General features: G+C 45.5%; 2 protein-coding genes across 4 annotated transcripts in view; one reads left to right on the forward strand and one right to left on the reverse strand.

The window, feature by feature from the left end:
- The first annotated feature begins 4,728 nt into the window (after window positions 1-4,728).
- LOC311139540 (catenin beta-1) lies at window positions 4,729-15,252 on the forward strand. 3 transcript variants are annotated; one of them, XM_084174425.1, is made up of 17 exons: window positions 4,755-4,910; window positions 8,807-8,857; window positions 8,999-9,223; window positions 9,421-9,674; window positions 9,824-10,062; window positions 10,354-10,555; window positions 10,710-10,854; window positions 10,989-11,092; window positions 11,207-11,236; window positions 11,500-11,838; window positions 12,026-12,184; window positions 12,339-12,458; window positions 12,555-12,705; window positions 12,972-13,093; window positions 13,460-13,520; window positions 14,100-14,324; window positions 14,500-15,252. In XM_084174425.1, the coding sequence occupies exons 2-16, from the start codon at window positions 8,845-8,847 to the stop codon at window positions 14,306-14,308; spliced, it is 2,373 nt and encodes a 790-aa protein (XP_084030551.1). In that variant the 5' UTR covers window positions 4,755-4,910; window positions 8,807-8,844; the 3' UTR covers window positions 14,309-14,324; window positions 14,500-15,252. The 3 variants fall into 3 exon arrangements, 2 of the variants coding, with proteins under 2 accessions (XP_084030552.1, XP_084030551.1); XM_084174426.1 differs by lacking the exon at window positions 11,207-11,236 and having other exon boundaries at window positions 4,729-4,910; XR_014614092.1 differs by lacking the exon at window positions 11,207-11,236 and having other exon boundaries at window positions 13,460-13,591; window positions 13,790-14,324.
- LOC311139313 (serine/threonine-protein kinase ULK4-like) overlaps window positions 14,498-27,738 on the reverse strand; it is a 138,217-nt gene continuing 124,976 nt past the window's right edge. Inside the window, exons 36-37 of the mRNA XM_084174192.1 lie at window positions 16,770-16,858; window positions 14,498-15,630 (exon numbers count right to left, since the gene is read on the reverse strand). Coding sequence (XP_084030318.1) covers window positions 15,567-15,630; window positions 16,770-16,858 — 153 coding nt within the window. The 3' untranslated portion in view covers window positions 14,498-15,566. The remainder of the gene's footprint in view (window positions 15,631-16,769; window positions 16,859-27,738) is intronic.

The raw sequence follows: 27,738 nt of genomic DNA on the forward strand, positions 1-27,738 counted from the left end.
CTGCCTGGAGGGTAGGGGGCTATACTGGTCATTCAGTGTGTATACCTGCCTGGAGGGTAGGGGGCTATACTGGTCATTCAGTGTGTATACCTGCCTGGAGGGTAGGGGGCTATACTGGTCATTCAGTGTGTATACCTGCCTGGAGGGTAGGGGGCTATACTGGTCATTCAGTGTGTTAAGTCAAAGGCTATTTGTTCCCTCTTTCTTCAGCACTCTTTTTTTGTAGATGACACTGAGGGGTTCCTGTCAAGTTGCTCCAATGACCTTTCCACCGATTCTTACTACTCTATTAAACATTTATTCATTGAATTATTTATCACGTTGGAACTTCATACTATTAAAAACAGTAACTACCCATTGCTAGCAGTATTTATTTTAAATCAATTTTTTGGATGGAATTGTAATTGTAGGTCGGCAATGCAGTACAACAAAGACGTTAATGGATTGTAATGTTATATGCTGTATTTGTTGTGTGAACGGCTTGACCCATTGTTCTCAACTAGGACAAGAAACCACCCTATATCTATATATCTATATCTCAACCCTGTAACAGGACAGGTAGAAGTGTCTAGTAGTATGCCAGTGCCCTCCCTATGTCTGTCTATTGCCACTGTGAACAGAGGAACCCAGGGCCCTGGTGGATTATAATGATATATGCTGTATTTGTTGAACGTGAACTCTTATTTCAACATTATTAGGAGTAAGGACAGGTAGAAATGGATTGTGTCCCCCTCGTGTCGACATGTTACAGAGGAACCCAGGGGCCCTGGTGGCTCACCTTGCCTTGCACCTATTACTATTGTCTCTGCCAGGATGTAGGATCAGGACCTTTGGCTGAGTAGAGGTCAGGGGACACAATCCTATGAGCACACAAGTGGGTTTAGAGTGCCCCCTCCTTTCACAGGGGAAGAAAGGAGACCCTCCCCTCAGCATACAGCATCAATTCCAGCAGCTTCCCAAGGAAGCAAATGCTTTCTCTTCCATCCGGGTACTGTTTCTCTCTCTCTCTCTTGCTCTTTCTCACAGACACACACACACACACACAACCTTATGTAACCAATCACAATAGAGCACGATGAGTAACCCCAGCCTTTCGTAAACCCTCCTGGCAGTGACTGAGACCTGTGACTTCCCCAGTACACGTGAACCCATTGGGAGGGAACAGGCTTTGCATATGTAATCCTTGTCTCTATGTTTATTATTGGTGCATTGACTCTTTCCTTCAGCGGGGAGAATGTGTGCTTAAAATTAGGCGTAGTGATTCCCATCCACGCAAAAGGCCTGATGAATCTGCACTGCGTGTGTGTGTGTGTGTGTGTGTGTGTGTGTGTGTGTGTGTGTGTGTGTGTGTGTGTGTGTGTGTGTGTGTGTGTGTGTGTGTGTGTGTGTGTGTGTGTGTGTGTGTGTGTGTGTGTGTGTGTGTGTGTGTGTGTGTGTGTGTGTGTGTGTGTGTGTGTGTGTGTGTGTGTGTGTGTGTGTGTGTGTGTGTGTGTGTGTGTGTGATTTATACCAATGTACTATTATGGGAAGGAATTCAAATGAAATATCTCAGTATTCATGTAGCATTGAAAAGCACATTTCAAGTAGTCTTGATAATCTGGTAATACAAATATAGATAATTTTAACTAAATTAAAGGGTGCAGGAACAATAGTTATATTTTTTCCAATAGTGCACGTTTCTCACAATATGCAATATGGTCATGATTGAATCTTGCCCAACAAGTATTATTATGTTACTGTATATTTTTTCTTACACAGATTACATTTTCATATATCATCGCCTTAGATTTCAACACAACCAATTCAAATCAGACTGGTGTCAGTGGTATTTCTCTGAAATTCCATCCTCCATTATGAGTGTTTTGTCAATGTAAAGCCCACAAACCACATAGAACCAGTTGAGGGCTTGACAATGCCTCTTTTGTCATTGGATAATTTGATCAATAATCATAGTATGCACCTTTTTTTTTTTCAAAGAGCTACTGTTTTCAGAAATATGTACATTTCTGTAGATTCCTATTGTGGATCTGAAAATCTATGTGTTATGTACTTATTATCATAGTAATTTACATATATGCACTTTGTCTATTTCTGATTTATCAGTGGGTTTCACAGTAACAGTTATTTTGAATTGTTTTATTTCTATATTAAATGTAATTATTTTCTTTAAGGCCCAGTGAAGTAACCATGCGGTAAATTGGTTAATAGACCAATAACAAAGAGAGTTCCAAACCTCTCTGCCAATAACAGCTCGTTTTCAGTTTTCCCCTCCCCACTCAGACCACTCCCATAAAGTCCTAGCAAATTTCTTGCTTGAGAAATAGTTTTTTGCTAAAAAGCTTTTTTGGTCCATTTGAATGGAAATCTAATACAATAAGGTACTTAATTATTACCCAGAAATTATTTGATATTGATATAAAAACAGCTGCATTGGGCCTTCAATATAATTGTTTTGCCTTGGAGTCTACATTTACAATAATGTATTGTTATCCATTCAGACATTGCACATTACATTTACATTTTAGTCATTTAGCAGACGCTCTTATCCAGAGCGACTTACAGGAGCAATTAGGGTTAAGTGCTTTGCTTAAGGGCACATCAACAGATTTTTCACCTAGTCGGCTCGGGGATTAGAACCAGCGACCTTTCGGTTACTGGCACAACGCTCTTACCCACTAAGCTACCTGCCGCCCCACCTGCTGCCCCACTTGGATGCTGAATATCATTTCTTAATGTTTACACCCTGACTGTTCATCAGAATGTATTGAGGTCAAAACAAATCTACAGACATTTTTTGGGAACTAATGTAATTGATCATTGATGTAATTCTAGTAATATTTTTGTATGAAAGATCATTGGCATGTCACATCTAGGCCTAGTGTTCATTATATATTCCTGCCAATACAATTCCCTTAAAAACAATATTGTAAATAAAGATGTGAAACGAATCTCTGTGTCCACATGATGATGTCACCTGAAGGTTATCTATAAGAGAGAGGTTCTTTGGTCAGGTGAGTACTACACTCATTAAAGTAGTGACAAAGGCCCAGCATTTGAGGTCACAACTGGCAAACCTCTGCTGCCAGTCAACTCTGAGACCCTGCTTTATTTTTGGACAGGAGTCCTCCTGACCATGGAAGTTTTGGTAAAAAAGTATTCAGTATCGCCTTGATGGCCATATTTTGCAGAGAGTATAGTTGTTAGTGTACATCATTTTCGATTCTCATGCAATTAACAACTAATTCCTTGTGTGAAGGTAATTAATTAATTTTATTGTCCATTTTTGAAAATCATTTCAGATATGAGTCTAATTTAAATATATATATATATATATATTAGACTATATTAGAATTGATTGCATTGAAATGGAATTGACTCCAACCGTGTAATACATCAATGATTAAACCGTAAAACAAACCCATGTTGACTGTGACATACATACAGTATTAGGCATCTCTTATCAATACTGAACAAAAATTTAAATACAATATGTAAAGTGTTGGTTCCATTTTTCATGAGCTGAAATAAAAGATCCCAGAAATTGTCCATATGCACAAAAAGCTTTTTCTCTCAAATGTTGTGCACAAATTTGTTTACATCCCTGTTAATGAGCATTTCTCTTTTGCCAAGATAATCCATCCACCTGACAGGTGTGGCATATCAAGAAGTATTTATGTCTGAAATAAAGCCCTTTTGTGGGGAAAACTCATTCTGATTGGCTGGGCCTGGCTCCCCAGTGGGTGGACCTGGCTCCCAAGTGGATGGGCCTATGCCCTCCCAGGCCCACACATGGCTGCACCCCTGCCCAGTCATGTGAAATCCATAGATTAGGGCCTAATGAATTTATTTAAATTGACTGATTTCCTTCTATGAACTGTAACTCAGTAAAATCTTTGAAATTGTTGTGTTTATATTTTTGTTCAGTATATATTGCACTGCCATATTCATTTCTGTTTGCAGCTTCCTTGTGTGGAATATTAATATTCTAGGATGTTATTCACAAAGGGATACTCAGGTATACTAAATCTGTATGATAAAGTATTCAGCACTAGATAAACATGACACAATGTTGTGGAAAATATAAAAAGGAAATCAAGGTGATCATAAAACCATCATGTATCATGAGTCATGACTGTTGCAACATTATATGGAATCAGGTGAATCGTTTTGAAAAAAGTAACAGTTTCTACACACTACATTCCAAATACCCTCAACATATTCTGAGCAGTGCAGTACCATAGCCTAGGCTAGAGAGAAGCTATTTTCAGATATGCAGTATAACTAAATGCCTCTGAGAAAGTTTTTTGTATACCATTGTAAATGTCTCTTTAGTAAATTCAGTTGAAATAATAAGCTGTCCGTTTCAAGACTCCTTGCAGAAGTACTGCAATTTTTTAGAGAATGATGTGATGTCCATTGAAGAACTGCAGTCCAATCCATAGATGCATTCCTGGTCTTCATACTAATTCATAGAGAAGGTACACTGCTGGAACTTCATACCATCTGGATTCATACGCCGTTTTTATGATCGGGATCTAATGTCGATTTGTTTTTTCTTTTTATGAAATACAATACATTATAGTTGTATGAAGTTGTTTTAAGACTGTTTCTAATATACATATATATAAAATGGACATCACTTTGATAATTTGATAAAGACCATGATATGGTATCTATTTTATTCCTACATGCGGCAGGATATAGTTGCCACAAGAATTGTAATTCGGTCCATTACAGTGCGACGCCATCTTAAACCCAGTGATTCTACAGCAGCAGCCAAGTTGTTCCTTGACTGCTGAGGGGGTAGTCGAAGGATTCGCTGGTGATTGTGTGTTTTTACGTATTTTTTCCACGAGGCGTTGGTTTTATCCACCTAAACGCAAGGAGACGGATTTGTGGCTTTTGACAAGGTTAGGCATCTTCGTTAAATAATCTGTTTTTAATATTTATTTGGATTTAACATAATGTTTTGCGTTGTATTTGGTGGTTAGCTAGCTTAGTTAGCTAGTTTGTAGACAAATGTTTTCCGCAGTCCAAATTCACATTGCTTGCCACCGCCTATCTTATCAGTGCATCACGATCACGACAACTAGTCGTACAGAATTGATTGGAATTCACAGGAAATATGATTTTAGCAGAAACTAATTGTATTCCTTTCTAACCTTTTAGCCAGCTAACTATGTGGATAGCAGTCTGCGCCATGGCCCGGACACTCCCCGCTAGTCCGCTAGCTAGCCTTTGCTAGTTGCCGTAAACGAGGCTAGCTAGCTAGGTCAACATTCCAGCGCTCTGACTCATGTTAGTGGTTGTGAGAAACAACTGGCTAGTTAATAACTATTGATACAGCTGGCTGGAGAACGTTTTGCCCTGTGACTTTATTAACTGGCAGAAATGTAAGTTACGTTAGCAAAATAACTATTTAAGATTAATGAGGGAGAACGTTAGCTGCTTGATTGGAAAATGTTTGTTGGCTGGCTAGATAGATAAATGGTTCAATTGCTAGTGTAGCTAGTTATGTCGAAATGGATGGTAATAGCGCAAACACTATCCCACGTCCAACAGTAACTTCAACTGATTTGACTGTAAATAAAGTAAGGTAAATTCAATGGGAGGTGCCCATTGTAACTTTAAAGAGGATTTGTTAGCTAACATTAGCAAAGTCAGCAAATGTTTTGTTTCATTTCGTCAAACGTGACTTTGCTATCAATAAATTAAGTTTTGTTTTAGGAACTGGGTAAACTTTTTATTTTTTACTGGTCGTCAATTTCAACAAAGACTGACAAATTCCTTCGCCGTTGTGATTTGAGAGGATGTTGAGGAGGAGCTTGACTGAAATTTGAGTATGTTGCTAATCGGAAATTCGGCCAGTCTGAAGTGGACTTGGTTGTATGTGGGGGTGGGGAGCTAGCTCGCTGGTGGAAGATTTTTCTGCTCTTGGCACGGATATCTAGGGAAACACAGCGGAACTACTCCGGAAAATACCCCACAAAGAACCCAACTACGTTTTTTTTTTTTTTTTAAATCGGGATCCTCTCACCACGCCTGCAAATGATAATTTCACCTTGGAGGTGATTTGCGACTTGGAAAACGTGCATACTGTCTTTGGTTTCGACGTAACGTATGTTTGCTACAAAATAGTGACAATACAATAACGTTGCCACGGATATTTTCCGTGATTCATCTACCCACTAACAATAGCATACTTTCCTGGAGGTTTGGTGGCTTGCTAAATCACAGTAACCTCTTTTTGATGAACAGGCGTCGGCTATCGAAACTTCGGTCTTGAGCAAGGTATGCCACATACCTCTGTGAATTCGTTGTTTTTGAGAGTCCCGTTTTTTAGAATGAAATTGAGGTTTTAGAATTTGATGCCGTACTTTTCTCCAACTTTTACAGAAGACTGATGCTGGTATTTATCGACACAACAACCTCATTTTGTTTGCACTTGAGGATAGTAGCTCAGACCAGAAGGGCATGATCCATGATTGGTTACATGTCTAGCGCAGTTAAGAAACCAAGTAATGTTGTTGTCTCAAGTCAAATTCAGAGAAACGGTTGAATTCGTAGCAACTGTTCCAGTCCATTTGCTTGGATTCTACTAGTCAATGACGAGTAGTAGCCTAATACAGTAAACAATACTTGTTTGCTGAGACAGGATGGGTCTTGTTTGACATTGTCATGTATTTAAATTAAAAATCATCTTTATTGGTGGGTGTTTAGTTAAAACCTTAGCTGTAATTGAATGGCTAAAGGCTCTAGACAATTTGGCCGTGGAAGTCTGCACAGTTGGCCAAACGGTGGACCAGGAGCTAGTAGAGCTGTGACTGCTGACCATGCACATCGCTCTGTCTGAGGGAGAAATTATGGTCTGAAATTCAACTCACAATACAGCAGCTACCAAGCTTTCTCTGACTGGTAGTCTTGTTGAACAGCCATGTTCATATCTTATATTTAACTGTTCTCGGCTGATTGCTCAATTGCTGTTTTCTGGTGCTCTAGGAATCCATGTCCTTTGAAATGTAGCTTTAAGTCCATGTGTGTCTAGCCCAGGCCAATATAGTAGTGTTTTGAGTCAGACTCCCTCCACCACACATGTTGTCTGCCATTTTGCCTACTAGACGTTTACTGCATGCATTCCAAGCAGCTGTGCTGAATAATCTCCATAGAAGCTGTGCGAGAGAGTGACTATTAAACATTATAGGTATGATAACGAGGACGTGTCTCATCGCCCCTTTTTAAAAGTGCAGCCTCTTACTCTCTGTGATTCATACTGCTCTTTACAGTTTAAATGGAATCAATTAGATCAGATTGAATTGCCAGGGAGTGTTTTGGATGTTGATTGGTGTGCTGCAGTTTATTAACCTGACTCTCATTGTCTGCTGAGTTCTGATAAATGGGGTAGTGAGCAGAGCGACCGCTGCCTGTCTGTCTACCCATTTGACTCCAGAAACTCCTTCTGTTCTATGCAAGAGGAGCCCAGTCAGTGTAGCTATTGCTCTGCATGTTGGTTTTAACTTCCCCACCAGAGGGCCTGGTGATACTGGGGGTAAAAATGACTCAATCATTTGAATGGAATTCATTACACTTGTATAAATGAAAACACACTAAGTTGTGATTGTATCTCTGCCTTGTGTCCTGCTAATGCTGTAGCAGGGTGTTTTGTAGGGCTGGGAGGATACCAGTATTGCAACAAGAATCCCATGGCAAATAACACGAAGCAGACAAGTCTTCGGTCCTTTAAAAACCCGTTGTATATAAAATATTGTTTGCTATAGCTTGGGGAAACAAATAACATTAGGGCTGTTTTCCTAAATGTTGAATCTGCTTCGTGTTTTGTTTCCTTGCCACAATACTAACGAGTATCGTGATACAGGTATTGTCACGGCCCTAGTTTTGCATACGACCTGTCTGAGGGATCATGTTGGATTGAATGGTTGAGGGGTCCATAGATTTTGTTGTGCTGCGATAGGCTATTTTTTTGCATCAGTCATTTATGATGGAGCTATTATCAAAATCCTCTTAAAAAAAAAAAAAAAAATACTACTAATCCAGTGACTGGGTGTGTAAAATGTAATGGCTAGCTATCCTAAAAACATGATTCTCAGCAGAAAATCTAAGTCACGTTTATAAGACATCATTGGATAACAATATGAAGTCTTTGTTATGATGGCCTGGCGAATGAGCCAGATGGCAGTTACCAGCCCTCCCATACGCAATGTCAGCCTCTCCTGTCTACCTGGCAGTGGGGCTGAACCTGAGGGGGGCTGAAACATATTTTTTATTTTCCCCCTGTAAAAGTACATTGTGTTGCATTCCATGTCTGCAATGTGCTGTATAAATAAAGCTTGATTTGCTCCTCTAGAACCCAGAAAATAGGCCTAGTCTATAGCAGAACAGTCTCTTTGAAATTCTTATTTATTACTCCATGGGACTGTACTTTCCAGATTGTTTTGTTTTGAGGATATGATCATGATAGGGGATGTGCGCTACCAATCTGCCATTTTTGTTGTTGCTGTCTCTTTGAAGCCCCCCCCCCCCCCCCATTCAATACCTCTCCTATTCTCCACAAAACATTTTTTATTTGGCCTCTGCATTAGTTTAGCCGCAAAGTTAGCGCTTCATACATGTATCCTCCACGTTAGCGGTACATTTGATGTCTAGGTAATGCAGTCCTGATTCTGTTTTTTCCCTACGCTGGAATTTAGCTGGTCCAATGAAAAGGTTGCTTTGTGCTGTATTTGTTTTTGGCATGATCTCGAGGTGGAAATGACTGTATGAATGACCTCTGCTGTTCTGTTACTTTCAGATCTGGAAGCTGTGCAGGCTGTGGTTTTTGAAAGTAACATGGCTTCCCAGTGTAAGTATTCTGTTTTTAGACTCCTTCCTTTTTAGAATGACTTAAACATCGCTTCCCCTGATTTTAATTCCAGACGGTCTTCCTCTTTGGTTGAACTGCCTCCAGGTAGCCTAATGCTGGTGTTTATTTTCTAACGTCTAGCTGATCTGATGGAGCTGGACATGACAATGGAGCCTGATCGGAAGGCTGCAGTGAGCCACTGGCAGCAGCAGTCGTACCTGGACTCTGGTATCCACTCTGGGGCAACCACCACCGCCCCCTCCCTGAGCGGGAAGGGCAACCCAGAGGAGGAGGATGTGGACAACCAGGTGCTGTACGAGTGGGAGCAGGGCTTCTCTCAGTCCTTCACACAAGACCAAGTGGCAGGTATGAAATGACACTACAATACCATGGGAATGCTTGATTGGGATTTTGAACATGTCACATGGTATGAAGTCAATAGATAGTAGTTAGTGCTTCATTCTACTGACAAACATCAGCTTTTGGCTCAGACTCCTCTTTAGAGGAATCTGGCCACCATTTTAGAGAAGTGGCTCTGACCTAACCCCTCTCTCTTTCTCCAGACATTGACGGGCAGTATGCCATGACCAGAGCCCAGAGGGTGCGTGCAGCCATGTTCCCAGAGACCCTGGACGAGGGCATGCAGCTCCCCTCCACCCAGTTCGATGGGGCCCACCCCACCAACGTGCAGCGGCTGGCTGAGCCCTCTCAGATGCTGAAGCACGCCGTGGTGAACCTCATCAATTACCAGGATGACGCCGAGCTGGCCACGCGCGCCATCCCCGAGCTGACCAAACTACTCAACGACGAGGACCAGGTGCATATAGCTAACCACAACCGGCCCGCTTTGGTCCCTACCAACTAGGAAATGCACCTAACCTAATGGTGTTCAGTTCTAGTCTCTCCATAGAGTTCTGTGTTGTGGTCTTGTATAGAGTTCTGGCCTGACCTCTTCCATTCCTCCAGGTGGTGGTGAACAAGGCTGCAGTGATGGTGCACCAGCTGTCCAAGAAGGAGGCTAGCCGCCACGCCATCATGCGCTCCCCCCAGATGGTGTCGGCAATCGTGCGCACCATGCAGAACACCAACGATGTGGAAACGGCCCGCTGCACCGCCGGCACCCTGCACAACCTGTCCCACCACAGAGAGGGTCTGCTGGCCATCTTCAAGTCAGGGGGCATCCCCGCCCTCGTCAAAATGCTCGGGTATGTCGGTCAGCCCTCGGACTGTAACCTAACCTGTCTTGAGTGTTTCTAAGGAAGTTGTGTTTTTAAGATGGATTTGGGGTCACGAGGACTGACTTGGGGGAAACTCTGCTCTAACAGTTCCCCCTCAAACACCCCTCATTTTCTTTAGCTTGTTTCTCTGAATTAGTGTCACTACAGCTACCTCCCTGTGTTTTCAGTTAACCTTTGGTACCTTCCAACCTAAAGTACTTCTAAGACTGATGTTTTTGCTAGTCCCTGCTGCCATGTAGTTTGGTGTTGTCTCCTCAGGTCCCCAGTGGACTCGGTGCTGTTCTACGCCATCACCACCCTACACAACCTGCTGCTCCATCAGGAGGGTGCCAAGATGGCCGTGCGCCTGGCCGGAGGCCTGCAGAAAATGGTGGCCTTGCTCAACAAGACAAATGTCAAATTCCTCGCCATCACAACAGATTGTCTTCAGATCCTTGCCTACGGCAACCAAGAAAGCAAGGTAATGAACTTCCTGATTTTAAATTTGTTTTATTTACTGATCTCTTGGGTTTTATACATCTTTGATGCTTCGCTCCGTCCCCTAATTTAGGCGTTGATTGTGATTCATCTTGGTGTATTTTAAGCATCTTTGATGCTACCCTCTGTCCCTCCAGCTTATCATCCTGGCCAGCGGCGGGCCTCAGGCCCTGGTCAACATCATGAGGACCTACACATACGAGAAGCTGTTGTGGACTACCAGTAGAGTTCTCAAAGTGCTCTCTGTCTGCTCCAGCAACAAGCCTGCCATCGTAGAGGCTGGTATGTACTTCCTCTTATTGACCTTTTTTTATTGATTCTGCCTCAGTACATTTTATCTTGCTCACGTTAGTTCAGTTAACTCTCCATTGATACTCCCAGCGAGCTGGGCTAAAGGCTAATGTGTGTTTCTCCAGGTGGTATGCAAGCCCTTGGGCTTCACCTCACAGACCCCAGTCAGAGACTGGTCCAGAACTGCCTGTGGACCCTCAGGAACCTTTCAGACGCTGCCACCAAACAGGTGAGGACTGTCCCCACTAGCACACCTCTGTTCCTCTTTCCTACACCTTTCCTTCCTGAATTCTTCCTACATAAGAGCTCTCTTTCTGTCTCCCTGCCTTTTTCCATGGAGAAGACGACCTTAGCTGAAGTAGATGTGATGCAGGTAAAAGTAGTCATTCCTGCCTTTCTGTGTTGGCGCTACGGCTAGTCCGAGCCAACTTCATCTACAGCCCAGCTCATCTTACCCTTAGAGTTCAGCTGACTTACTAAAGGCTCATTAAAGTAAAGTGTTAAACCCACCTGAAGAAGAGGAATTAGTGTAAGCATCTCTCTGAAAAGGAGCACGCAGTGTAAGGCTGTCTGGTGGTTAGCTGGGTGTGTGTTGGTCTGGCTGTGACATTCCTCTGTGTTCCTTTGCTCTAACAGGAGGGTATGGAAGGTCTGCTGGGGACCCTGGTCCAGCTCCTGGGCTCTGATGACATCAACGTGGTGACGTGTGCCGCCGGCATCCTGTCTAACCTCACCTGCAACAACTACAAGAACAAGATGATGGTGTGCCAGGTTGGCGGGATCGAGGCGCTGGTCCGTACCGTGCTGCGTGCCGGAGACCGCGAGGACATCACCGAGCCGGCCATCTGCGCCCTGCGCCACCTCACCAGCCGCCACCAGGACGCCGAGATGGCCCAGAATGCCGTGCGGCTGCACTACGGCCTGCCTGTGGTGGTGAAGCTGCTGCACCCCCCCTCCCACTGGCCTCTCATCAAGGTAATTATTTATGAAAATGGAGATGTGGCCAATTTAATCAACGTTTTCAGTTTCCACATCAGTGTAAGATAGCAGAATAACATTTTTGTCTGTAGACTGAGTTCCCCAACTTGGAAATAACAGCATGTCTACTTGTGTATTTAAATGAAGTGGTGTTAATGTGATCTCCTCCTCGCTTTCCTTCCAGGCCACAGTGGGTCTGATCCGTAACCTGGCTCTGTGTCCAGCCAACCACGCCCCTCTGCGTGAGCAGGGAGCCATCCCCAGACTGGTGCAGCTGCTGGTCAGAGCCCACCAGGACACCCAGAGACGCACCTCCATGGGAGGCACCCAGCAGCAGTTTGTGGTAAGACTCACTGAAAATGAAATGCCACAGTGGTAAAATGATTTGACGCACACCTCTACACAGTGCACCTCCACCTGTCTCCCAATAAGCACACAGATGTTTACTCCAATGCGCTCTGTAGTGTCTCTGAACTAACGGTTGTCCTGCACCACAGGAGGGAGTTCGTATGGAGGAGATCGTGGAGGGCTGTACTGGAGCTCTGCACATCCTGGCTAGAGATGTTCACAACAGAATCGTCATCAGAGGACTCAACACCATTCCACTCTTTGTCCAGGTAAGACCACTAACCAACTTAACTACAGAATTTGTGTAAAAAAAAAAAATTATCTGATCTTTGCGACTCGTGACTTCCTCCCCTCTTGTTGCGCAGCTGTTGTACTCTCCCATTGAGAACATTCAGCGTGTGGCTGCAGGAGTTCTGTGTGAGTTGGCCCAGGACAAGGAGGCAGCGGAGGCCATCGAGGCTGAGGGCGCCACCGCCCCCCTCACAGAGCTGCTCCACTCCAGGAACGAGGGCGTGGGTGAGTTAACAGGCCTTGGTCCACAACCATCTCTCATTCGTTGGCTCCTCAGAGCTATCTTATGGATGATTTAGCCCTCAGAAATACATAGAAATGGCTGCCATTCTAGAGCAATGCAGGTCTATGACATCAAGTGAATTCTAGAACATCTATGGTTTAGGCCTCTGTCCAGAAGGATCTGTCTAGCTAGCCGTTGGTGCATGACTTTCTATGGATGGTTGTGTTAAGGGAGACAACTCAACCATGTTTCTCTGTTCTCTCCTCAGCTACCTATGCTGCTGCTGTTCTGTTCCGTATGTCTGAAGACAAGCCCCAGGACTATAAGAAGCGCCTGTCTGTGGAGCTCACCAGCTCCCTGTTCAGGACGGAGCCTATGACCTGGAACGAGGTACATAGTACTGCGGCTGTTTAATCACTTCTGTCTGCTGCCATCACACACTGGGGTGCGTCTCAAATGGCTCCCTATATAGTTCACCACGGCCCATAGGGCTGTGGTCAAAAGTTGTGCACTATAAAGGGAATAGGGTGCCATTTGGGAAGCAGCCTGGGAGACGCTGGGGAGCCGTGGCAAATTACGTGAAGTGTCATGCGTTAAAATAACTTTAAAGTATTACAACTGTGCCTGGATCAGGAGCCAAGAGCCCTGTATTTACTAAGGAAGTGTTTATATCCCATGACAGAACACCTTAGTGATTACTGTCCACTGATGTGACCCTCGTTCCTGATCGTGTGTTCTGTTTCCTTCTCTCTCTAGACTGGAGATCTGGGCCTGGACATCGGAGCTCAGGGAGATGCCCTGGGCTACCGTCAGGAAGGTAAGCACTGTCTCATGATGCCTAGTACTGTCCTGGTCTGCAGCTCTCAGCCTGCACCTGGGCTCCTCCAGGCCCAGTCCACCCCAACACTAACTCCCTGCCAGGCCCAGTCCACCCCAACACTAACTCCCTGCCAGGCCCAGTCCACCCCAACACTAACTCCCTGCCAGGCCCAGTCCACCCCAACACTAACTCCCTGCCAGGCCCAGTCCACCCCAACACTAACTCCCTGCCAGGCCCAGTCCACCCCAACACTAACTCCCTGCCAGGCCCAGTCCACCCCAACACTAACTCCCTGCCAGGCCCAGTCCACCCCAACACTAACTCCCTGCCAGGCCCAGTGTGCTAGTTAGCGAAAACTTGCAACTGGTCAGCAGCACTGCAGTCTGCTTTAGATTGCAGACCAAGTAGTTTGGATTGGAAACCATGAATAATTAGTGGCTTTGTCTGGATTGGAACTGTGATTGGCTGAGGATTATGATTGGTTGTTTTGATCCTACTACTGTGTGGTGCTTGTGTTAATCTGCTCTCTAACAAGTGTGTATGCTTCCCCTTCACCCCCATCACTTCCATTGGCAGACCCTAGCTACCGCTCCTTCCACTCTGGGGGATATGGGCAGGACTCCATGGGCATGGACTCCATGATGGACCATGACATGGGCGCCCACCACCCCGGCCCCGAATACCCAGTCGACGGGCTGCCCGACCTGGGCCACGCCCAAGACCTGATCGATGGGCTGCCCCCAGGCGACAGCAATCAGTTGGCTTGGTTTGATACTGACCTGTAAATAGACTACTTTTTAGGTAAGGAGCTCTGTTAACACTAGGCACCACGGCTGTGTGTTTGGGGATTACAGGCTGGTGCATGCTTGGACTTCTACTAATGTGGGTGTGAAGTTTCTAGCTCTGATCTTCTAGCTTCTCCTTATGCTGTGTGGTCCCATAGTAATGCTGGTGCCTCTACTCTCCGCCTCTCCAGGTGTATCGTCTGATCTGAATGAACCTGCATTGTGATTTGGCTGGAGAAGTTGCTGGGAGGTTTTTGAAAGTGGGCTAGTATCTCAGAAAGTGCCTGACACATTACTAAAAGCTGAGTTTCCTGTGGGAACACGTGGAGTGGAAGTAAAACTTTGTTCTGGTCTTTTGTGGGAGTTAAAACTGCGTTAATGGAATTCCTGGAGTGGGTTACTCGACGAAAATGACGCTCAAGAGTGGATCTAAAGATGGAATTTAAAACCCTCGTCTGTATTTTTTTACATTTTATTTTGTATGATTCTTCTTCAGTCTCTGTAACGGTACTGATATAGCTTGCGTTATTATACTCATCTCTTTTTTTGCAGTAATTTGTATCCATTTTAAGTCTCTTGTAGTGTTAAGTTATAGTGGTAATGCTCCAATTTAAAATGATCAAGTTATGGTGTAGAACACTAATCAGTTGAATTGTATTCGGATCAAGTGTAACATTGTGTAGCTTTTGTATAAAACCAAGAATTGGAAATGGTCCAAATATCAAATATTTTCTTGCTTTAATAATTGTGCACTGTTTGTAGTGTCACAACTGTTCCAAAGGGTCTGTGGGGGAGGGGGCAGCGGAGTAAGTTTTTAAAAAATCTGTCTTTTAGTTGATAGCTGTTCAAGGAGGTTAAAAGAATCCCTAATTATTGTAGCCTGCTGTGCTTATTGGAGACATGGTCATGACATGGCTAAACAATAAAAATGGACTTTAATTTCAGTGCTGTCTTGGTGGTTTATGGAACCGACTAGTTCTCAGGTAACAGTTCGTTAGGCTACATGGGTGCAAATGTGTCCTTTTGTTTGTACTCTAGATGAACAGGCCATCGTGCATTGTCTAATTTTAAACTATTGTACAGTGAAATATTAGAATGGAAAGCAAAACCACAAGGGATTAAATCGTTTTATTAGAAATAAAAGCTATATCATTTCAAAACAAGGCACCATAATAGGGCCACAGTTGATGTTGCTGATTACTGAAGTGAATCATGGTCCTTCTAGAATACAATCCCTTGTTGCTGATGAATCGACATTCTAGAAGCCAATCCCTGTCAGGATCTCAGCTGCCAGTGAAACTACGGCAACATCGGCATGGGACCTGGGAAGAGATGAGGACAATGGACAGATCTGGTGAAGACCTCTTCTCCTCCCTAACAACCATTACATGAGCCAGTTGACCCTCAACTGGCTGACAAGGATTTTAATAAAGGCATTAAACTCATTCCTGTTAATTTGATCAGAGCACTCAATTGTGAAGAACTAGGCCTTGATAAATAGATTGAATATAGGCTACAAGAGTAAATTCTATTTTTCCTAGTAATTACTGTTTGCTATTTCCAACACTTCTGTCTCCATGATAAAGCTTTCTCATTTCTCCCATCTTCTAAAGGCCTGGTTTTAATTTGGCTACTTGTAGTAGTTGACGCATTTGAGTTAATTTTGATTAGCATGACCACTGAATGACTGACTTGCCCAATAAGAGTCCTATGTTATGTCCATATGTTTTCTTTCTAAATAGTTAAACGATGCACCTCCAGACCTCTCCTGGCTGTCACACTACAACATTCTGTTACTGTTAAAGCAAAGCAGCCTCCCCACCCCTGGTTCGGTGAAAAACTGAAATTCATAGATGGTAAATCCTTGCATCCATAGCTCAGTCTATCAAAATTATAGTTTTAACCATGTTTTGAGGCTATATAGTGTTTGTTTACAAACTAAGTAAAACTCGCTTATATTTTGGGTTTTGATGGGGTACGAGTTAGAACAAAGCTCATGAGGCATAAGATCTATTCTTCAAGAATCAATGGTTACATATATATTTTTAAATGTAACAACTGCTGATTGCCCCTTTTAAGGATCTCAAAATAAAATAAATTCCCCTTGGTTGCCATTGTGAGCGAGGCGGTGACGTAGTCACACAGGGAGAGAAGTTTGGAATTTCACCGCCACTTTGCCCCAAACCCCAATATTGTCCAAAGCTCTGCTTCATAAGCCTGGCTAGGCAACTTCAAAGGGATTGTTTTTCCATTTCAGAAAGAGGAGTGGAGGGAGGAGTGAGGCCTCTAGCAGCCCAACAATGGGCCACTATCCCCAGTTCGAGACGCAACGGGCTCAAGGAATCTTTCATCGCACAACCCTGCCTTGGCCTCCCACATGAATGGATCAAAGCAGAGCCCCGAGGACAAAGCTGGAGTTCTAGAGAAAGATCAGAGTGGAGAGAGTCTGTGGAATACACACCTGGCAGAATGACTCAGTCTCTGAAGAACATGGACCAGCTCTTGACCCTCAGCCGAGCCGCACCACAAACTGTCTGTAGTAGCTGGGATCTGGGAAAAACAAAGACAGAATGACAAAGTACACACTACAAAAACAATGGATCAGGTTTCACAACTCATATAGCCTTGGGGCTATATGTCTTAGGATGTAGCCAGGCCTAGCTACTATTGCACGAACAGACAATAATTCACTCACTGGAGCTTTAAAAGCTAGCCTACATTGGGGCACACACAAAATGGAGGTAGATAAAGGAGGAATGTCTGTGTGCTAATGGAAAACAGGTGTTGTGCGTTCCCTCCCCTGCCTACTGTTACATTAGAGGCTCCAGCCTTCAGCTCGCTGCTCCACAAGCTTTTAAAGGCCCCCTTCTACATCACAGGACCGCAGCAAACCTGGGTTCAAATACTTTTTTCTTCTTCTTTCAAATACTTTAGTGTTCGATTGAGCCTGCCTGGAGAGCCAGATGGTCAGGGTTCTGAAAACTTTTGGTACTATTCCATTGGTTCCATTGCGCCAGGCAAGCTCAATCAAGCTCCGCTAAAGTATTTGAAAGAAAACAAATCCTATCTGAACCCAGTTCTGGTTCACAGGAGTTAGCTAGACTAGAGTAGACGTCTGACGTTACATTGGAAAATCAACAGCAGCAGGGCGACAAAGAGCTGCCCCTATGGTGATTTATATCTGGAGCAGGTGCTTCATTACAACAAGAGCCTTTTGCATGTAATAACATCTTCTTAGTCCAGCTCAGGAACAGAGAGAGGTAAGGGAGACAATGCAGCCAAGGACTGTTTCCCACTTGACAGGAGAGAAAGGAGAGAGAGAGGGTTTAGTGTTTCTGTCTGTGATCTCCAGCTTAGTGTGTAAAGCCTGAGTCCAGGCATGCAGGCAGAGACAAAGGGGGCTGAGAGGGAGTGTAACCTGGTACAGGGGTTATGGAGCCAGGGCCAGGGGGGGATCTCAGTACCATCTCTCTGACAATGGAGCCTGGAGCTACGGAGCTCCTCCAACCAAGGCAGCCAGGGTCTCTAGTCTCTCCTGTCTCCCTGAACTGGGCCACCAGGTGAGGTGAGTGATGCAGTCTGGGAGACTGGGACGCAAGGCTCCATTGCTTCACAGCTTGAAACACAGCAGGGTCAAAGAGGGGAGATAGGTTTGGGATTAAGGCTGAGCACATATTAGAATCTGCCGCAAACTTTGCTTGAGGATGGTCTTAGCTGCAATGGATACAGCCCGCCAGCAACCTGCCACCCAAGACCCAAAAGCCGACTTCTCACTTTCCAATCCTCTGGGTGAGAAAAGTTCTGGATCCCACTTCTCTGCTTCAATGCTACTTCAGTTCAGGGCAATGCTCTGGTCTTTCTTGATACCCTCTCTCTCAGACCATCTCAACCCAGAGAGGTGCTGCCTAGAGGGTGAGTCATTGAGTTGTCAGTGGTCCTCGTGGCCTTGTATGTGAGCTGCTCTTTTAGTGGGATGGAAAGGTGATGACAAGGCGTCCGTGTTTAATGCATCTGGAGGACTAAGCCAACTAGTGGGGGTAATTACGCTGCAGAGTTTATGAAGCTGCAAATAGATTTTCATTGTAATCTCCTATGACATCGCCGGCTCCTTCCGCTCTCCGCCAGCAAAGTACCGCCCGTTGCCAGGCAACAGGGTTATGTACCTCAAAGGAGAGACTTTCCCTAATTATCCTGAGCTGCTCCCTCGTCCCCTAATTCTATCCGCTGTAATAATGCTATAATACCCCAGTTGCCTACAACCCCATGCTATTCTCCACAACAATACTGTGTATATTTTTTTTACGGATTTCATAATGCAATAAGAAATAGGCTAGCATTTCCAGGTTCCCTCTTCTTCCCTGGTCCTATTCTTAGTATCCACACTGAGAACACTATCCAAGAGGACTATATTATTACCAGTAGGTGGCTAGTAGATGACACAATCCCCTTTTCCTGAAAGATCCTGGCTGGGTAACAAGGCTGCATTAGAAAGCAGCATACCTTTCCTTTGCATGCTATTAAACACTGTCAGACTAAGCGAGTCACTGAAGAACTATGCTTGGCTACAGTTGTCAGCGCTGCACAAACGTGGGAGAAAGTCGGTTGCGTGCCGTGCAGCAGACAAATTGGAGAGATGGAGGCTTAAAATAGCAGACAATCACAGCAGGAACAGCTTCTAAACACCTGACAATAAATATGGTCCTCATCTGAGCCTGAGTATGTTTACGTTGCTGTGGCTTTCTTCCAATCCGTGTGTGTGTGTGACAGGGAGAGCCATAAGTAGATAGATGGAGAAAAAGAGAAAATAGAGAGAGAAAACATGGGAGAGAGAGAAAACATGGGAAAGAGAGAACATGGGAGAGAGAGAGAGAACATGGGAGGAGGAGAGAACATGGGAGGGAGAGAGAACATGGGAGAGACAGAGAACATGGGAGAGAGAGAACATGGGAGGGAGAGAACATAGGAGGGAGAGAGAACATGGGAGCGAGAGAGAACATGGGAGAGAGAGAAAACATGGGAAAGAGAGAACATGGGAGAGACAGAGAACATGGGAGGAGGAGAGAACATGGGAGGGAGAGAGAACATGGGAGACAGAGAATATGGGAGGGAGAGAACATGGGATAGAGAGAACATGGGAGCGAGAGAGAACATGGGAGAGAGAGAACATGGGAGGGAGAGAGAACATGGGAGAGAGAGAGAACATGGGAGAGAGAGAACTTGGGGAGAGGGAACATGGGAGAGAGAGAGAGAACTTGGGGAGAGGGAACATGGGAGAGAGAGAACATGGGAGAGACAGCATAGGAGAGAGGGAACATGGGAGAGAGAGAACATGGGAGAGAGAGAGAACATGGGAGAGAGAGAACATGGGAGAAAGCGGGAACATTGGAGAGAGAGAACATGGGAGAGAGGGAACATGGGAGAGAGGGAACATAGCAGAGAGGGAACATGGGAGAGAGAGAACATGGGGAGAGGGAACATGGGAGAGGGAACATGGGGAGAGGGAACATGGGAGGGAGAGAACATGGGAGGGAGAGAGAATGGGAGAGAGAGAGAATGGGAGAGAGAACATATTAGAGAGAGAACATAGTAAAGAGAGAACATAGTAGAAAGAGAACATGGGAGAGAGAGAGAACATAAGAGAGAGAGAACATGGGAGAGAGAGAGAACATGGGAGAGAGGGAACATGGGAGAGAGAGAGAGAACATGGGAGGGAGAGAGAACATGGGAGAGAGAGAGAACATGGGAGGGAGAGAGACCATGGGAGAGAGAGTCAATGGGAGCGAGAGAGAACATGACAGAGAGAGAACATGGGAGAGAGAGAACATGGGAGGGAGAGAGAGAACATGGGAGGGAGAGAGAACATGGGAGAGAGAGAAAACATGGGAAAGAGAGAACATGGGAGAGAGAGAGAGAACATGGGAGAGACTGAGAACATGGGAGGAGGAGAGAACATGGGATAGAGAGAACATGGGAGCGAGAGAACATGGGAGGGAGAGAGAACATGGGAGAGAGAGAGAACATGGGAGAGAGAGAACTTGGGGAGAGGGAACATGGGAGAGAGAGAGGGAACATGGGAGAGAGAGAGAGGGAACATGGGAGGGACAGAGAACATGGGAGGATGAGAGAACATGGGAGGGAGAGAGAACATGGGAGAGACAGAGAACATGAGAGACAGAGAACATGGGAGGGAGAGAACATGGGATAGAGAGAACATAGGAGGGAGAGAGAACATGGGAGCGAGAGAGAACATGGGAGAGAGAGAGAACATGGGAGAGAGAGAACATGGGAGAGAGAGAGAACATGGGAGAGAGAGAACTTGGGGAGAGGGAACATGGGAGAGAGAGAACATGGGAGAGACAGCATGGGAGAGAACATGGGAGATAGAGAGAACATGGGAGAGAGAGAGAACATGGGAGAGAGCGAGAACATGGGAGAGAGAGAACATGGGAGAAAGAGTACATGGGGAGAGCGGGAACATTGGAGAGAGAGAACATGGGAGAGAGAACATGGGAGAGAGAGAACATGGGAGAGAGGGAACATGGGAGAGAGGGAACATGGGAGAGAGGGAACATGGGAGAGAGAGAACATGGGAAAGATAGAGAACATGGGAGAGAGAGAACATGGGGAGAGGGAACATGGGAGAGAGAGAACATGGGGAGAGGGAACATGGGAGGGAGAGAACATGGGAGGGAGAGAACATGGGAGAGAGAGAGAATGGGAGAGAGAACATGGGAGAGAGAGAGAATGGGAGAGAGAACATATTAGAGAGAGAACATAGTAAAGAGAGAACATAGTAGAAATAGAACATGTGAGAGAGAGAGAACATAAGAGAGAGAACATGGGAGAGAGAGAGAACATGGGAGAGAGGGAACATGGGAGAGAGGGAACATGGGAGAGAGGGAACATGGGAGAGAGAGAGAGAACATGGGAGGGAGAGAACATGGGAGAGAGAGTCAATGGGGGAGAGAGAGAGAACATAGGAGATAGAGAGAACATGGGAGAGAGCGAGAACATGGGAGAGAGAGAACATGGGAGAAAGAGTACATGGGGAGAGCGGGAACATTGGAGAGAGAGAACATGGGAGAGAGAACATGGGAGAGAGGGAACATGGGAGAGAGGGAACATGGGAAAGATAGAGAACATGGGAGAGAGAGAGAACATGGGAGAGAGAGAGAACATGGGAGGGAGAGAGACCATGGGAGAGAGAGAGAACATGGGAGAGAGAGAGAACATGGGAGGGAGAGAACATGGGAGAGAGAGAGAACATGGGGAGAGGGAACATGGGAGGGAGAGAAAGAGAGAACATAGTAGAAAGAGAACATGGGAGAGAGACCATGGGAGAGAGAGAGAACATAAGAGAGAGAGAACATGGGAGAGAGAGAGAGAACATGGGAGGGAGAGAACATGGGAGAGAGAGTCAATGGGGGAGAGAGAGAGAACATAGGAGATAGAAAGAACATGGGAGAGAGAGAGAACATGGGAGGGAGAGAGACCATGGGAGAGAGAGAGACCATGGGAGAGAGAGAGAACATGGGAGAGAGTCAATGGGAGAGAGAGAGAACATGGAAGAGAGAAAGAGAGAACATGGGGAGAGGGAACATGGTAGAGAGGGAACATGGGAGGGAGAGAACATGGGAGAGAGAGAGAATGGGAGAGAGAACATATTAGAGAGAGACCATGGGAGAGAGAGAGAACATGGGAGAGAGAGAAAGAGAGATAACATGGGGAGAGGGAACATGGGAGAGAGAGGGAACATGGGAGAGAGAGAGAGAACATTGGAGATAGGGAACATGGGAGGGAGAGAACATGGGAGAGAGAGTCAATGGGAGAGAGAGAACATGGGAGATAGAAAGAACATGGGAGAGAGAGAGAGAACATGGGCGGGAGAGAGAACATGGGAGAGAGAGAGAACATGGGAGAGAGAGAGAACATGGGAGAGAGAGAGAGAACATGGGCGGGAGAGAGAACATGGGAGAGAGAGAGAACATGGGAGAGAGAGAGAACATGGGATAGAGAGAACATGGGGAGAGGGAACATGGGAGGGAGAGAACATGGGAGAGAGAGAGACCATGGGAGAGAGAGTCAATGGGAGGGAGAGAGAACATGGGAGAGAGAGAGAACATGGGAGAGAGAGAACATGGGAGGGAGAGAGAACATGGGAGAGAGGGAACATGGGGAGAGGGAACATGGGGAGAGGGAACATGGGAGGGAGAGAACATGAAAGAGAGAACATGGGGAGAGGGAACATGGGGAGGGAGAGAACATGGGAGAGAGAGAGACCATGGGAGAGAGTCACCATGGGAGAGAGAGTCAATGGGAGAGAGAGAGAACATGGGAGGGAGAGAGAACATGGGAGAGAGAGAACATGGGAGAGAGAGAACATGGGGAGAGGGAACATGGGAGGGAGAGAACATGGGAGAGAGAGAGAACATGGGAGAGAGAAAGAGAGAGAGAACATGGGGAGAGGGAACATGGGAGGGAGAGAACATGGGAGAGAGAGTCAATGGGAGAGAGAGAACATGGGAGATAGAAAGAACATGGGAGAGAGAGAGAACATGGGAGGGAGAGACAACAGGGGAGAGAGAGAGAACATGGGAGAGAGAACATGGGGGGAGAGAGAACATGGGAGAGAGAGAGAACATGGGAGAGAGAGAGAACATGGGAGAGAGAAAGAGAAAGATAGAACATGGGAGAGAGAGAAAGAGAGCGAGAGAACATGGGGAGAGGGAACATGGGAGAGAGAGAGAACATGGGAGGGAGAGAACATGGGAGGGAGAGAGAATGGGAGAGAGAACATATCAGAGAGAGAACATAGTAAAGAGAGAACATAGTAGAAAGAGAACATGGGAGAGAGAGAGAACATGGGAGAGAGAGAAAGACAGATAACATGGGGAGAGGGAACATGGGAGAGAGAGAGAACATGGGAGAGAGAGAGAGAACATGGGAGATAGGGAACATGGGAGGGAGAGAACATGGGAGGGAGAGAACATGGGACAGAGAGTCAATGGGAGAGAGAGAACATGGGAGATAGAAAGAACATGGGAGAGAGAGAGAACATGGGAGAGAGAGAACATGGGAGAGAGAAAACATGGGGAGAGGGAACATGGGAGTGAGAGAACATGGGAGAGAGAGAGTCAATGGGAGAGAGAGAGAACATGGGAGGGAGAGAGAACATGGGCGAGAGAGAACATGGGGAGAGGGAACATGGGAGAGAGAGAACATGGGAGAGAGAGAGAGAACATGGGAGAGAGAAAGAGAGAGAGAGAACATGGGGAGAGGGAACATGGGAGGGAGAGAACATGGGAGAGAGAGTCAATGGGAGAGAGAGAACATGGGAGATAGAAAGAACATGGGAGAGAGAGAGAACATGGGAGGGAGATTGAACAGGGGAGAGAGAGAACATGGGAGGGAGAGAACATGGGAGAGAGAGAGACCATGGGAGAGAGTGTCAATGGGAGAGAGAGAGAACATGGGAGAGAGAGAACATGGGAGAGAGGAAACATGGGAGAGAGAGAACATGGGAGAGAGAGAGAACATGGGAGAGAGAAAGAACATGGGAGAGAGAGAGAACATGGGAGGGAGAGAGAACAGGGGAGAGAGAGAGAACATGGGAGAGAGAGAGAACATGGGAGAGAGAGAAAGAGAGAGGAGAGAGAACATGGGGGAGAGAGAACATGGGAGAGAGAGAGAACATGGGAGAGAGAGAAAGAGAGAGGAGACAGAACATGGGGAGAGAGAACATGGGAGAGAGAGAGAACATGGGAGAGAGAGAAAGAGAAAGATAGAACATGGGAGAGAGAGAAAGAGAGAACATGTGAGAAAGAGAGAACATGGGAGGAGAGAGAGAGAACATGGGAGAGAGAGAACATGGGAGAGAGAGAAAGAGAGAGGAGAAAACATGGGAGAGAGAGAGAACATGGGAGAGAGAGATCATGGGAGAGATAGAGAGAACATGGGAGAGAGAAAGAAAAAGAGAGAACATGGGAGAGAGGAATAGAGAGAGGAGAGAACATGGGAGAGAGAGAGAGAGGAGAGAACATGGGAGAGAGAGAAATAGAAAGATAGAACATGGGAGAGAGAAAGAGAGAGAGGAGAGAACATGGGAGAGAGAGAGAACATGGGAGAGAGAGATCATGGGAGAGAGAGAACATGGGAGAGAGAGAAAGAGAAAGATAGAACATCGGAGAGAGAAAGAGAGAGAGGAGAGAACATGGGAGAGAGAGAAAACATGGGAGGGAGAGAGAACATGGGAGAGAGAGAGAACATGGGAGAGAGAGAACATGGGGAGAGGGAACATGGGAGGGAGAGAACATGGGAGAGAGAGAGACCATGGGAGAGAGAGAGAACATGGGAGGGAGAGAGAACATGGGAGAGAGAGAGAACATGGGAGAGAGAGAGAACATGGGGAGAGGGAACATGGGAGAGAGACAACATGGGAGAGAGAGAGAACATGGGAGAGAAAAAGAGAGAGAGAGAACATGGGGAGAGGGATCATGGGAGGGAGAGAACATAGGAGAGAGAGTCAATGGGAGAGAGAGAACATGGGAGATAGAAAGAACATGGGAGAGAGCGAGAACATGGGAGGGAGAGAGAACAGGGGAGAGAGAGAGAACATGGGAGAGAGAGAGAACATGGGGGGAGAGAGAACATGGGAGAGAGAGAGAGAACATAGGAGAGAGAGAGAACATGGGAGAGAGAGAAAGAGAGAGGAGATAGAACATGTGGGAGAGAGAACATGGGAGAGAGAGAGAACATGGGAGAGAGAGAAAGAGAAAGATAGAACATGGGAGAGAGAGAAAGAGAGAGAACATGGGAGAAAGAGAGAACATGGGAGAGAGAGAGAGAACATGGGAGAGAGAGAGAACATGGGAGAGAGAGAGAGAACATGGGAGAGAGAGAGAACATGGGAGAGAGTGATCATGGGAGAGAGAGAGAACATGGGAGAGAGAAAGAAAAAGAGAGAACATGGGAGAGAGAAATAGAGAGAGGAGAGAACATGGGAGAGAGAGAAAGAGAGAGGAGAGAACATGGGAGAGAGAGAACATGGGAGAGAGAAAGAGAAAGATAGAACATGGGAGAGAGAAAGAGAGAGAGGAGAGAACATGGGAGAGGGAGAGAGAGAGAACATGGGAGAGAGAGATCGTGGGAGAGAGAGAACATGGGAGAGAGAGAAAGAGAAAGATAGAACATGGGAGAGAGAAAGAGAGAGAGGAGAGAACATGGGAGAGAGAGAAAGAGAGAAAGGAGAGAACATGGGAGAGAGAGAAAGAGAGAGAGGAGAGAACATGGGAGAGAGAGAAAGAGAGAGAGGAGCGAACATGGGAGAGAGAGAGAGAGAGAGAGAGAGGAGAGAACATGGGAGAAAGAGAGAGAGGAGAGAACATGGGAAAGAGAGAAAGAGAAAGATAGAACATGGGAGAGAGAGAAAGAGAGAGAGGAGAGAACATGGGAGAGAGAGAAAGAGAGAGAGGAGCGAACATGGGAGAGAGAGAGAGAGAGAGAGGAGAGAACATGGGAGAAAGAGAGAGAGGAGAGAACATGGGAAAGAGAGAAAGAGAAAGATAGAACATGGGAGAGAGAAAGAGAGAGAGGAGAGAACATGGGAGAGGAGAGAACATGGGAGAGAGAGAAAGAGAGAGAGGAGAGAACATGGGAGAGAGAGAGAGAGAGAGAGAGAGAGAGAGAGAGAGAGGAGAGAACATGGGAGAGAGAAAGAAAGAGGAGAGCACATTTTTAGCTAAAATAAACGTGTTGGCTTGCCTTTTTTGCATGTTATTTGCCATTGATAGTGTCACATATCAGTTTGCAAACAATGTACAAAATCATTGAGTTAATAAAGCCGCATACAAACTTGGTCTCTTTTTTGCTTTCTTGAGTAAGGCAGCTCCAAAATGCAGGTGTTTCAGCCTAGCTCAGTGCTTTCTGTGGTGGTGGGGCAGCCGCGTAGGGGTTGGTAATGTTCTCTAGTTCGCCGTGATTGGCTCAGTGTTCTGTCATTCATGGGGACACTATGTCACCGCCAAGTCTAAGGGTAGAGCTCGAAAATTCAAGCCCCTTTGGTGCTGCCTTAGAGTTACATTAGAAGTGCCCACCAAGAAGGCTCAAGGTCATTGGCCACAGATTAAATGACGTCAAATCACGTTATATCTACAGTAGCTTTGATTGGACTAATCATGTCAACATCATACTTTCAAAATCTTAGCTAGCAGTCATCTTCGAGAAATAATGAAGTGAAATTATAGATAAAATGTATCGGTGTTCATCGGCCATTGGACATAAACATTACACAACAAATTGGAAATCGCAAATTCAACAATGAGTGGTTTGGAAGGAATCAGTGGCTAACTGCAAGCATTGCAATGCAATCACTAGCCTGCTATTCAGTGGAGTGGCTGTGTGCTCCCAAGTCTGGGATTAAGGGTATCTTTTCCAAGCTTAAAATTATATACATTTAACATTGGCCATGCAGTTAATGAAGCATGATTTGTGCCGCGCTCAAAACAACTGTTACTCAGGAACTGCGAAATCTGACCAGTGAGTTCAAGACAACTGGGAACTCGGGGAAAAACGAGCTCTGACTGGGAAAATACGTTTTGAACGGTCATCTAACTCGTAATTGTAAATCGGGAACTCGGGCCTCTTTCTAGAGCAACGACCGGAAGATCACTGACGTCATCATAATTCGATCTTGTTTTTTTCCAAGTTCCCAGTTGTCTTAAAAGCACCATAAATCCAGAGAATGCCAGACTTTGATGACAAAGTTTGATGACAAAATTTGCCCACGAAGGACCGCCGCGCCAAGTGAAGCACAGCACAACAAGGTGAGTCCAAAAATGTATTGTATGCTGCTGCATAAATGATGTAATATGCCAGGGAGATATGTATACTGTAGCTAAGAAAGTAATACTAAGTGTGTGTTGTGTAGTAAGCTGTTAGTAGCCCATGTGCCTCACTCTAATAATTTGGTATATTTTTCCCTCTTCATTTCGCCTAATGTTCTGACTTGGTGGTGCACATTACATTTATATTTTAGTCATTTAGCAGACGCTCTTATCCAGAGCGACTTACAGTTATAGTGAGTGCATACATTTTCATACTGTAGCCTATAACCTGTTTTAGAGAAATGTAATCATTGAATATTGTAAGAGCTTTCATTGTCTGCTTATATGCCCCCTTTATTTATCCTACAGTTCTGACTTGGTGTACAAGGAGAACACTGTAAGAATGGCCCATGTTCTGAATTCTGTCGCTGTACAATTCAAAAGTGCTGAACAAATAGTTATATTGACTACGTCTGTCCTAGCTCACTCATTAATGTCTTAATCGAAATCACGGATTGCCTCTTATCCGCTTGTCGTCCCCTTATGCCATTGTTTGTACATCTCAATTGTCAGTAGAAAGCACATTTGTTTAAGCAAGTCAGCCAATCA

Source organism: Coregonus lavaretus (genome assembly GCF_964263955.1).
Source record: "Coregonus lavaretus genome assembly, chromosome: 13".
Classification (NCBI taxonomy): Eukaryota; Metazoa; Chordata; class Actinopteri; order Salmoniformes; family Salmonidae; genus Coregonus; species Coregonus lavaretus.

What these genes read in the sequence shown, in the direction of transcription:
- LOC311139540 (XM_084174425.1), top strand. An exon ending in GCCTGCCATCGTAGAGGCTG is followed by an intron (nt 10,855 to 10,988) that starts GTATGTACTTCC and finishes GTGTTTCTCCAG; the next exon opens with GTGGTATGCAAGCCCTTGGG. An exon ending in AGCCTATGACCTGGAACGAG is followed by an intron (nt 13,094 to 13,459) that starts GTACATAGTACT and finishes TTCTCTCTCTAG; the next exon opens with ACTGGAGATCTGGGCCTGGA.